This window comes from Meleagris gallopavo, chromosome 4 (assembly GCF_000146605.3).
Source record: "Meleagris gallopavo isolate NT-WF06-2002-E0010 breed Aviagen turkey brand Nicholas breeding stock chromosome 4, Turkey_5.1, whole genome shotgun sequence".
Classification (NCBI taxonomy): domain Eukaryota; kingdom Metazoa; phylum Chordata; class Aves; order Galliformes; family Phasianidae; genus Meleagris; species Meleagris gallopavo.
This window is the reverse complement of record NC_015014.2, coordinates 17,513,670-17,525,729: the sequence shown is the minus strand read 5'-3', so window position 1 is coordinate 17,525,729 and position 12,060 is coordinate 17,513,670. Positions and strand designations below refer to the sequence as shown.

Below are 12,060 nucleotides of genomic sequence, written 5' to 3'. Positions count from 1 at the left end.
CACTTCAGGTAACCATGAGAGAAAGGAATCAAAACTAACCATGAGCTTAAGCAGAAGCATCCAGAAGTGCCTGTAAATGACAGCTGTCTAATGCAAATGACTCCTGCCCTAGCACCTTCTATGATTCTTTGTAGGAAATTGGTTTAGTGTATGATTATCCCGATAAATTTGCCCTTTGTTAGGGAGTACTGACTGCTGAAGAAAGTGTGCACTGAGAAGATAAATTGTGTTGAAATGTGAGGAGGGGGCGGGAAGGCCACTTAATGAGATCTGTAACTGAGTAAGATGTGAGTCACACGTGGGATTTTGTTGGTATAGAATGATAAATCCCACACATCACTGCATCCTGCTGGGCACCGCCCCCTTCGAGCTGACTGAGCACACTTTGTGGTATTTAATGATCTATCTGAGGCAGAAAAAGCTCCTCTTGACATAAAGCCCAGAATTACTACAGGTCTTAACAGCTGTGTGATAACAAGTCTTTTTGTGCTTTTTTAGGGTCTCCTTTTATTAATGCTATCATTCACAAAGGATTTGATGAAAGGCATGCATACATTGGAGGAATGTTTGGAGCTGGAATTTACTTTGCAGAGAACTCTTCAAAGAGCAACCAATATGTGTATGGGATAGGAGGAGGAACAGGTTGTCCCACACACAAAGACAGGTCCTGTTACATCTGCCACAGGTATGTCTCCAGCAGAGTTCCCTGTAGGTATAACTCCAGCTGTCCTGCTTTTTCTGACCCTGACACAGGATGAATTGTGGGGAAAGAATAGCCACTTATGTTCGGTCATGATGGGGAAAATGCACTTTTTCCGTTTGTTGGGGCTGAGCAGAAGCGGACGTAAGTGTGAGTCCCAAAGAAGATCGAAGTGGGTATAAATCAAAGTGAGTGGTGACTCAGGAAAGAGACTTGAAATAGCAAGTTTGAAAATAAAGGGTCAGGCAAAAAAAGCAATTAAACTCCAGGCAGTCTTAGAACAAAACTGCACTGCTAAGTGATGATCAGCAGTACAGTTTGGTCCTACAGATCAGATAATTTTGGAGGTAGTGAGCAGGACTTAATCACAGCTTTGTTTTGTACTGAAGTAGATCAGTGTGCTTTTCATGCTCTGACACTCACCCTGCTGGTTGGAACAAAAAGAGTTTGTTTCGTACAACAGCTTTATAGAAAATGAACTAGAGCAGGCCTCCATGCAACAGCTATACAAAGCATGTATTTTCCCTTCTGAATGTCAAGAAAAGAAGGAATTTTTAGACACAGCTTTAGAACTGGTTTCTAAAGTTTCTAAAATTGCTTCTCCAAAAACCTTTGAGAAATTTATTATAGCAAGCAGAAGTCTGAAATCATTCTGGAAGCTTACATCTCTCAGAAATGTTAACACCGTGTTTCTCTTTTCTTTTTAGACAAATGCTTTTCTGCAGAGTGACTCTTGGAAAATCTTTTCTTCAGTTCAGTACCATGAAGATGGCGCACGCCCCTCCAGGACACCATTCAGTTATTGGCAGGCCAAGTGTGAATGGACTTGCATACGCTGAATATGTTATCTATAGAGGAGAACAGGTAGGTGGCTAGTGACGACTAGCAGAGCTTGGAGTTTCAGAAGGGATATAAATGATTTCCACTCCAGGTGTGCTGTCTTGGTTTTTTTCACTTAATTGTAAAAATTAACAGTAAACTATATTGAGGCAGGAAGTGCTGCTCCTTTCCACCGAGCTTCTCTGATCTACATTGTGGAAAGTGGCCTCATTTCTCCTCTGCGGCACTGAGAAGAGCCTATTAAGAGATGTAGTTTTCATGAGTATATACTGTTTCTCCCACTGCAGTGACATTACTGCAGTAACAAGAACACGTGCATTTCTGGGGCTTTATAAATAGTGAGTATTCTGAGCTTTTTACCTGTGGATTCCCAATGTGGCAATGTCCCTGTCTCCCCTTATGGCAACAGAAGTAGCACAGCAGTCTTCAGGAGCTGATTTTTATTCTGAGTAACTCAGCAGAGGCTCTTAGCCTAGAAGAATGTTTTGCTCACTGCCTTGGATGATTCAAAGATTACAAATTAAATTCAAGTTGGAAAAAACCTTGGGTAGTCATCTAAAGTAAGCTCTTGTTCACCCTTGCTTGCACACCAGATTGCTGAAGGCTTAGACCAGGTAGGACATGAAAGAGAATGATGTTTCAGAGTTTCTCTCAGTAGCTTGTTCCTCTGCTTAATTATCCTCAGAGCAGAAAATCTGTGCTTTATATCCTATAGGAGCCTTCCCTGGATTTGTTAATCTCATTCAGCTGCTCGAAATCTGCTTTTTCTTTTGCATTCTTAAACACAGAGCTGATTCTTGCATTGCCCTTCCTTGTCATCATTTGAAATCCCAAATGTGAAGTTACTGAGTGTACCCTTCTGTAAAACAGTCTTTTTTCTTGACTTTTAGGCATACCCAGAATATCTTATTACATACCAGATTGTGAAACCAGAAGCTCCTTCACAGACAGGAACAGCAGCAGAGCAAAAGACCTAGTAGCTACAGAACAGTGAAGAAGGATGTGACTTCAATCTTGGACTGGGTGGATATGTGTTCAGGATATCAGTATCATATAAAATTCTTAATCTGGAAATAAGCTGTATGTCTTTTATAAAGCATTGCTGTCTTGATGAATACGATAAGAGTAACTCTCGCATACTCAACTGCTATATTGTTCCTTTTGAGGAAGGTTTACAAGAGACTGCCTTTTAATAATGCATCTCAGGCTCTTAGTCTCTACCATTACCACGTGCGAAATAATGTTGTTTTGATCTAGACTTTGGGAACATTCTGCAAACAGAAATCTTTATCAAGGCCATCTCACATGTTAAAATTTCAGACACTACTGTTCTACTTACTTTATTTGCAGATAAATTGCATTAAGTCCATGATTTTCCTTTCATCATGCAGCATTCATTTTATCTTTTCAGAAAGTCTCAGTCAGCTATTTATTTTCCTTTTGTATTCTGGAGTTGAGCCAGAACCTACTTAAAGGTATTTTGCACAAAGTCAAGTTGACTAAAACCATTAACAATGCAATATCAAATTCATCTGAGAAGGGGCTAGGTCCAGTTCTTCAAGATACGGGGTTATTTGCACACCTCTGAGCAAATGATACTAATATGTGAGTGTTACTTTAGAGTGGAAACAAATCACGTTTCGGTTTGCTGAGTTGTCTGCATGAGTTTTCTGGGGAAACCCAACGGAAGTGTCAAGCCAGCTCTTGTGCTCGAAAGGACTTGATACAGCAGGTCAATGTCCTCTGCTGATATCTCTAAAAGAACATTTTACAAGGCTGCTATCAAGTGCGTGCAGTTTGTGAAACGTTCTCCCCTTACAGTGCATATGGTTTTGTTGGGAGATAGTTGACAAGTTAGAAGACCACACATGCAAGGATGTATCTGGGTCGCATCCCTCTACATGAGACACAGAAGATGGTAAGGGAGAATGTGTTACAGAAGTTTCGTGTCACATCTGTTTGACATCGTGGTTGTTGAACAGCTTAAAGTGGCTTACAAAAATAATTTTTTAAAATAAGTGGTTTACATCTTTATGAGGAAAACTTTTTTAAAAAGATCAGTTGGGAAGTCAGTTAACTCGCAGGTATACCAGAGGACAGAGCCGGGATGCACTCACCCTAACCTCCTTCCATGCAAGTTCCTGGGTTTATTTTGCTGGGTAGGAGAAAGTTATATTTCAGCGTTGCATAGCACAGCATGAGACAACTTCTGAAGTCTCCCTCATGAGTGATACAGATTTAACAAAAGTATAAATCAATTTCTTTTTTTGTTTTTTTTTGAGTTGTTTTTACAACTTCAGAGAAGGTTGAAAGTCAAGCCGTTATTGTTTTGGTTTTGTTTTTAAACCATGAATATGAGATGTTTTCCAGCATCGAGCACATCATGGCTGGAGGTAAAATGTTCCTCTGAACAGGCTGTCCATTTCCCCATCGACCGGCACTGCCGAATAACTGATGATCCAGTTCATGCATTCCAGCTTTATCACTCTTTAAGTGAGGGAATGACAGAATACCATGCTTTCAGTTTATAAAAACATGTACTCCCTGCCAGTGGGGTTTGCTCGGGGTGTTTGGACAAAACAGAGTTTTCACTTTCAGCTTTAAGACACAGAATTTTCATTTTTAGCATTAAAACTTTAGTGTTGAAGCAAGTTATCCTCCTGGAGGAATTGTACCCACTGTAAAATCAATCATCTGATGCGGTCTGGCTGCCTGCACATCCATTCTGTAATATCTATAAAGAAAACCTTAGAAATAGCAATACTGCAGCAGATCTTGAGCTTTGGGTTTTATTTCTCTCGAGCTGGCACTGGATCTATGGTTTTCACTTCATTTTGTGACCTGATGAAGTAAATCAGCTTCGCGGTCCAAGCCAGGCTCTGGCCTAGTTGTCCTTTTAATCAGACATCATTGACACAGTCGGATGCTTGTATTTTGGCTACTTGTTTAGTAGTGTTAGGATTGCAGAGATCACCACTAGGCTTTGAAGTTTTGTATTCATCATTTAAGTTTGGGGTTTGTTTTTAATTTAGTTAAGAATGGAGTAGGGGATGTGCCTATCTACACTAGGGTTTCAGATAGTGATGAGGGTGAGTGTGGCTCGCCATCCCCATTAGACATAGATTTCAGTGATTTAAAAAAATGAATTGTGCTGCGTAGATGAGCAAAATGGTTAATGTGCGTGTGGAAGTTGAAAGCTTTACATCTTTGAAAAACAAGAACAAACCTGAAAAAAACACCCCACCAGGCCCGCACCAGATTTTGTTCTTGCTTGTTATTTCCTGTGTGCTAATGGAACAAAATCTGGGTTTCTTCAGGAGCTGTGAAGTTCTGGAGTACAAAAATACACTGTTTGGTATCTTGAAACTGCCCATGTTACGTATCTGATGTTCTGTGCAGAGTAAAGGTGCTGTGTGAAGAAATCATTTTGCAATGGCTTTTGTCTCATAACGGTCCCATGCCCATTCGTGGCCAGCACAGAGGGACACCACAGTCTGGTGGGCTGTGCAGACCAGCATGTGTCTCTGCTGGCCTAAGTTTTGTGTGTGTGTGTGTGTGTGTGTGTGTGTGTGTGTGTGTGTTTCCTCTTGTGGCTGAAAACAAGGTGAGGATCTTCCCATCAGTGTCTGCTACCTATGAAAAAGCTGGTGGTGGTTGAGCTGCTGCTGACACTGTTTGGTTTGCAGTAAGGTTGCTGCTGCTTTAGCTGAGGGAGTTGATGTAAGAGCTCCTAGTTCCAGAAAGTGGATTTGGCAGGGTGCCTCGTCCTGAGCAGGACTGTCCCCTGGTGATGGGATGCTTGTTTGCAGCACTGCGTCACCAACAGAGGCATGATAGAAGCGAGGATGCAGAAAGGTGCTGGGCTAAGCCAGGTTTGGGAGCCTGGCACCTCTCAGTGGCTCCAGGCAGAGCCGTTCCCTGTGGGATTAATGTAGTGCCTTGCAGTGGAGGGGATGGCAGTTGTCCTGAGCTGGTGCCTTTTACCCTTAGAGGAATGCTTTGAAACAGCTGTAATAGGGCCTCAGTGGGCAGACAGAGCAGTCTTCACCAAGTCTGAACCAGGAGGTTCTGGCTCTCCAGGGCTGGGGTTGTATCCATGACACAGGGTGGCATTGCAGTCTGAACACTGTCAGCAAAACTTGTCAGAATTAAAACCAGAGTACAGCATCTCAGCGTGGTACATCTTTCTATTCCTTACTTCTCTCCGCCAGCCTTTGATCACAGCTCCATGAAAACTGCTGCAGACTGTTGTACTGGTTTGGTAGTTTTCCAGCCATTACTGTTCTGTAGTCAAGGAATCTTGAGGATCGTTTTTTTCTAACCTCTGTTTTGAGCGTTTGCAAGTGATGCGATCAAATCCCACTGTGTTGTGCAGCAGGAATTTCCTTACCTGCAAACTCGTCTACCATTTTTTTCCCCCAAAGATGGGGAAAAAGAAAGGGTCCCAAGCTCAAAGTAGGCAGATGAGTTTTGAACATTGTAATTGTTCTCAGAAGCAGAAAGTCAGGGAGCGTGTGAATTTATTCTTAATGGAATTTCACCATTCCCATACTTCCTGACCCTAGAAAATCTAACTGATATAAAAAAGAATGTGTGCCTGGTATGTGTTTCAGTCATTTCAATCTAAGCTGCCACACTCCTGGGTATGACAGAGGGAAGTACAGATTCAGTTTAGCCCTGGGTACCAACTGATGTGGGAATCTATGGACCGGAACCTGTTGATGGTCAGAGGTGCTTTGGGTACAAGGGAGAGCTCATTGCCTGCAACCTGTGGGGGGGGTTGCAGTGCTTCTGAGCACTGCTGAAGGAAAGTGAGCGAGTCAGCAGGGAGCAAGAGGAGCCCATGCGTTGCGATGAAATGAACGCATGCTCCCATCAGGCTGTATTAGCAGACTGGTTTTGATCTCTCTAGTTCTGTCATACTGAGCCTGTTGGTGGCAATTTTTAGTGTTGGTTCCATTGTGCAGATGACTAATGTAGTTTGATTAGAGTAACTGTATTACAAGGTAATTTTGGCACTGTTTCTTCTTAACATCTGCGGAACTTGCTTCAGCTTTGGAAATCGAAGTGGGGATTTCTGTGCCACAGTCCTGTGAGCTTGTGCACCTCCATTTCTGATTGCTTGCTCTGCCACCCCAAACAGCGATGTACCTGGGGTTTTTAGACTTTTATATAACTTGTCTTCACAGCTAGTCCTTTATTCCTCTCTTGGTGGCTGACCACCTGGAGCTGGGATAGCATTTATTTATTTCTTCCTTTACCCTCTCTGTAAAAGAAGATGATGGGCAGGTTCTCAGCCTATCTACATGGTGGACTTTAGGTAACATTGTTGTAACAACCAAGTTTGATCTATAAATGTGCTTGGCTAAATGTCTGATCTGCAATACTTGTAATAGTTTAAAACTCAATAAATACATTTTTAACAGTTGCTCTGTAAAAGCTGAGTGTTTGCACCACCTGTTGTTGGGGGGAGAGGCTGTGGATGCCCCATCCCTGGTGGTGCTCAAGGCCAGGTTGGATGGGGCACTGGGCAGCCTGATGTGATAGGGGGACAGCCAGCCCACGGCAGAGGGTTGAAATTAGGTGGGCTTTGAGTTTCCTTCCGACCCAAGCCATTCTGGATTCTCTGGGCCCCCAGACAAACCTGATCTCAGCCACAACTGTTGAAAAGTGTTTTATTATTATTTTCTCCAAACAGTTTTTCTCCCTTGGGCAATAAATAAAAAGTTGATTTCTAAAAAAAAATAATAATAATAATAAAAGGAACAAAACCATACATATGTACATCAGCCACACAGGCATTTTGTATTGGTGTGGGCTGGGAAGATGGAGAGTGGTAAAGCTACACAGGGATTGGGGATGAAGCATTTTCTGGGCTTGAGCCTAAGGCTGCAGTGCAGATGCCTGGGTGTGTGGGACCTTGCAGCCCAGTGCGGGTGGGTGAATGCTCTGCAGAGCCCAGGTAGTGGCAGATGCTGGTCCTGGAGTGCAGAAAGTGAGATGGAAGACACCTCTGCACCTCTTCTTCCCCCACTGCTTCTCTCCACATCACAGTCCAGCCCTGTCCTACCCTGCTTCTTTGGGAAGAGCAGCTATAGGATGGTAGGGAGGGAACAGGTCAAGAGTAATCAGCAGCCTGTATTGCTGTCCTTACCCCTTCTTTCTCTTCTTTAAGCTACAGGAGGTTTGGCACAAGTTTTATGGGAACTGGGGAGACTTAAAGACACAGGTACATATACACATACACACACAGAAGCATCACTTAGGATTGCATCTCTCCATCCATGCTGCCTCCCAGCTAGAGGCTGCTGTCCCCCAGAAGCCAGCACAGCAGGTGACCTGAAGCTCCCCGCAATCACCCTGAAATCCTGCTGCAGCATTGCTGGTCACTGTGACTGGCTCAGGTAGCAGCACATACCGCACTCACCAGTGTCCCTCTGTGCAAAGGGGGGAAAGTGCTGTGCAACAGAAATAGCTTATGCTCCCTTTTCAACCCAAGTCAACACCCAAATGAACTGGGGGCAGAAACAGGATGGAAGGGGAGGGTTTTCTTTCTTTTTTTTTCTTCCTGAAAAAAACAAGATAATAAAGTAGAGATGGGAAGAGATGCAGACCAGGCACTTCAGGAAACCCAGTACACTATTTTTTCCTCCCCCACAACAGAACTTGGACAACATCGAGGTTTGTGGCTTTCACAACATAAAAGGCAAAAAAAAAACAAAAAAAACAAACGAGATGAGGTAAGAAATTGCTCTACGAAAAAGACATTGAGTCCAGGGTCAATGGCAGTGTCCGGCACTATTGCTTAACATCCCAGGGCTCTGTGCCCCTCTGTGCTACCTGCCTGGCTGGCCTTAGCCCCAAGCTAACAGCTGGGTGACGTGGTAATGGGGCTGTGCAGGTATGGGAGGTTGCTGGGGGTGGCATGGACACCAACGGAGACAGGGAAGCTGAAGACAAACTGGGAGGTAGGGGTAGAAGTGGTCTTGCCCCGCTCCCGCAGTGTCCCTGAGGGGCTGGCAGCTTCCACTGCACACGAGGTGGCCAAGACCTGCGATTCGAACTGCAGCAGCTGCCCCATGAAGCTGAAGTTAGGAGAGATGATGCTCCGGCGCTGCTTGACAAACTCGAAGGCCTCTTCCAGCTTGACGCGCTTCTTCATCATCAGGTAGGCCAGGCAGATGGTGGCTGAGCGGGAGATGCCGGCCTGGCAGTGGACAAGGACTCGGCCACAGCACTCTTTCACTGAGTCTGGAGGGCAACAGAGAGTGACATGTGAGACCTGCACCCTTCCAACGAGGCCAGGCCCCTGGCCAACCTGCCAGATGATGGCTGACATCACACCCACGCATGGCTTGGAAGGGACCTCTGCCTGTGCCCAACCCCCTGCCGTGGGCTGGTTGCCACCCACCACATCAGGCAGCCCAGGGCTCATCTGACCTGGCCTTGAGCACCTCCAGGGATGGAGCCTAAAGCTCCAGGCCATGGGGCCTACTTCGTGGCCTCCTCTGGCTGTGTGCAAACTACAGCCCTAGCTTCTCCAAATGGGCACTCACCAATGTACTCAATTGCCTCCATGAACCAGGAGCTTATGTCAGCTTTGTGGTTGTCTTCCACAGGGATGCACTTATACTGGTAGTGCCCCTCGAAGTGGTTGGGGCAGTCGGATGAGACGTTCAGCAGGGCTGTGATGCCCAATGCATCCAGCATGTCCCGCCGTGCCGCATGGTAGGCGCTGCCAAGGTAGAGGAAGGGAAGGATTTCCACAGGGCCACCCTGTGATGGAGAAAAAACAGATTACGATTACAGAACTGGATAACTTTACAGGTCCAAGAAAAACTTGAGGAGGGGCAGCAGGAAGGCCATGTTGCAATGTGGACCTACCTGGTCGTGAAAGGGGGTCCCACATGAACTGAAGCCCAAATCCAGGGACTCGGTGCTGCTGGGGGGTGAAACGCTGCTTAGAGTCTTGGTTTTAGCGCAGAATTCAGGATACTCCGAGGCAAAACGCTCGTAACCTCCTGTAAGAAGAAAGGCCCGGAGGAGCGTTACAGCCGTGCTCACAGTGCTGTGGGACAGCTGGAGCCAATGTATTCTGACATGCCCTTGGCCACTAGATGATGCTACAGGGATGGAGAGCAGCCTGCTGCCCTGAGGAGAGCAACCAAGCTCCCTGCAGCAAGTGGGGAGCCCCTGGGCTGGGCCATTCCCATGGGCCACAGCTCTCCAATGCTTCTAGATGCCCAAAGCCTCTGCTCCAGGACACAGCCAGCCAAAACCTAAGGCTGAGGCCAAGGTTGTAGTCCAAGACAGTGGAGAGAGAGAGAGGGTTTGTTGCCAGTGACCTGCAACTTCAATGCCCTCCTGCACCACGAACTGTTCAATTCTCTACTTTCTCAGACACAAAATGCAGAGAGGTTCCCTCAATCCCAGCACCCACAGACCAAAAGGCAGGAGGCCCTAGAAGTTAACCCACAGCAAAGCCACTCTGCATAGAGCTGTCCCTGCCTCCCAAGGACACGGTGGGCTGAACAGAGAGGTGAGTGCCTGTGCTTGCTCCTTTGAGCAGCTGCCAAGGAGATATTGGAGGTGACCTTGAGCCTCCCCAGGAGGAAGATCCAACAGAGCTGCCACCTGTTGACTTCCCAGGACAGCACATAAACACCTCTGGGCAAATTTCCTGTCCTCACTCAAATCAAATCAACAAGACTGACATCCCTGTTGGCTGATGTAGAGCTTTAAAGCCAACATAAGTCAGGGATTTCACTACTGCCATGAATCTAGCCAGATGGAGCCCTGTCTCCTAGGAGAGCTGCTGAAGATTCAATCCAAGTGCAGGACTACTGCTCACCAACCTGAACCTGGCAGAGCACACGCTGTAGGACACATTCCTTATACCAGCTGTAGTTCTACGCTGACACTGAATAAGGTTGGATGTTCCCAAGAGCAATTGAAATGAGAATTCTGGCTCTCGAGTGGATGCAAGCTTATCTGACAAAGCACCTCAGGAACCCTTCAGCAGCTGGAGACTGATCCAGCACCTCAATATCCTTTATGGTTTTCTTCCCTTCCACAAGGAAAGATTCCAGCCCCTTTCACAGGAAATTGTACACACCAGTAAATGTGCATCACCTCTCTCACACAAGAAGGTCAGTTTGCAGAGGCTGCATTTCCAGAACCTGAAAGCCCTTTGCAGTCCTGCTTGCTGAATTTGGAGGAACACCCAAAACACTGATGTGCTGGGTAGACATTCCGATCTCCGTGATCCCACTTTCATGGTCATCACACCATCACAAACTGTGGATGCCCCATCCCTGGAGGTGCTCAGGGCCAGGCTGGATGGGGTCCCGGGTAGCCTGAGCTGGTGGGGGGCAACCAGCCTACAGCAGCAGGTTGGAAGCTTTAAGGTCCCCTCCAACCCAAGCTGTTCTGTGATTCTGTAAGATGGGAAAGCTGCCCAGGGTCATGTGGAAAAATGAGCTTCCTCCTGGGAAAGGCAAAGTGATCCTTCCAACAGGGAAGATTTCTCTTCAGTGCTCCTCATCAGACTGAAGGGCTGTTTAGCAAAGTGCTAGCCAATAAACTTGCCTTTGGACACACATAGTGCCAGACTTGAGACTCTTATAAAACTGGAGCAAGCAGGAACTTCTTTAGCATTTCTGTGGTAAGCAAGCAGGAGGCTTCTAGTGTTAGGGCTGAGACTCTAAGAGCCCATACCTCAAAATAACTGAGATCTCACTCTTAGAAATAAGGGATTACTAACCCCAAACAACCCTGCTTGAGAACCACAGGAGCTTCACAGAACCACAGAATGGCTTAGGTTGCAAGGGACCTCAGAGCCCATCCAGTTCTAACGCCCTGCCATGGGCTGGCTGCCACTCACTGGATCAGGCTGCCCAGGACCCTCCCAAGCGCTATCAGCTCTCAGCAAAGCAACAGCTCATGGCTGAGCACCCAAAGCAGGTTCCCAATGAGCTCTCACTGTGCTCCTGCTCCATCCATCAAAACCTCCTAATGGTTTGCTGCTCTGCGCACATGCATCCTCATCACTGCTGTGAGTAAACCACGAAACAGACTCACTTTAGGGGAGTCAGAATCAAACCACTGAGCACTCTTTCTTCTACAGAACCTCACAAGGATCCTCCAGCCCTGCAGCCCTGGTTGTTCACAGCCTCCCATGCAAAAGAATAGAATCAATAAGGTTAGAAAGATATCTAAGATCGTCCAGTCCAACCCCCAGCCCACTCCCACCATGCTCCTTGACCGCGTTCCTCAGTGCCACATCTCCACGTTTCTTGAACACCTCCAGGGACGGTGACCGCATCACATCCCTGGGCAGCCAGTGCCGACGCGTCACCACTCCTCGGAAGAAGGAATTTCTCCTAACACCCACCCTGACCCTCAGCGCCGACTCTCGCCGCAGAAGCGCCGGGGCCTCCCGACCTTCCCCACGGCGAGGGGACGCGGCAAAGGGCCCGTTTGGCCCCGGGGACAGAGCCGCACGGGAGGGGGGGCCGGCC

General features: G+C 46.7%; 2 protein-coding genes across 2 annotated transcripts in view; one reads left to right on the top strand and one right to left on the bottom strand.

The window, feature by feature from the left end:
• Positions 1–6,979, top strand: part of TNKS (tankyrase) — an 83,416-nt gene extending 76,437 nt beyond the window's left edge. Inside the window, exons 23-25 of the mRNA XM_010709680.3 lie at positions 499–685; positions 1,408–1,564; positions 2,431–6,979. Of these exons, the coding sequence (XP_010707982.1) occupies positions 499–685; positions 1,408–1,564; positions 2,431–2,517 (431 nt within the window). The 3' untranslated portion in view covers positions 2,518–6,979. The remainder of the gene's footprint in view (positions 1–498; positions 686–1,407; positions 1,565–2,430) is intronic.
• Positions 6,980–7,320: 341 nt separating this feature from the next.
• DUSP4 (dual specificity phosphatase 4) lies at positions 7,321–10,791 on the bottom strand. Its single transcript, XM_031553259.1, has 4 exons — positions 10,720–10,791; positions 9,425–9,775; positions 9,097–9,316; positions 7,321–8,791 (listed from the first exon to the last, which is right to left on the bottom strand). The coding sequence occupies exons 1-4, from the start codon at positions 10,789–10,791 to the stop codon at positions 8,406–8,408; spliced, it is 1,029 nt and encodes a 342-aa protein (XP_031409119.1). The 3' UTR covers positions 7,321–8,405.
• Between the last annotated feature and the right edge of the window lie 1,269 nt (positions 10,792–12,060).

Excerpts from the sequence above, each read along its gene's own strand:
- DUSP4 (XM_031553259.1), bottom strand. The coding sequence starts at position 10,791 with ATGTCTACCCAGCACATCAGTGTTTTGGGTGTTCCTCCAAATTCAGCA. Across the intron at positions 9,776-10,719 it reads GGACTGCAAAGGGCTTTCAG|AAGCATTGGAGAGCTGTGGC; the intron begins GTTCTGGAAATG and ends TTGGGCATCTAG. Across the intron at positions 8,792-9,096 it reads GGAGGCAATTGAGTACATTG|ACTCAGTGAAAGAGTGCTGT; the intron begins GTGAGTGCCCAT and ends GTTGCCCTCCAG.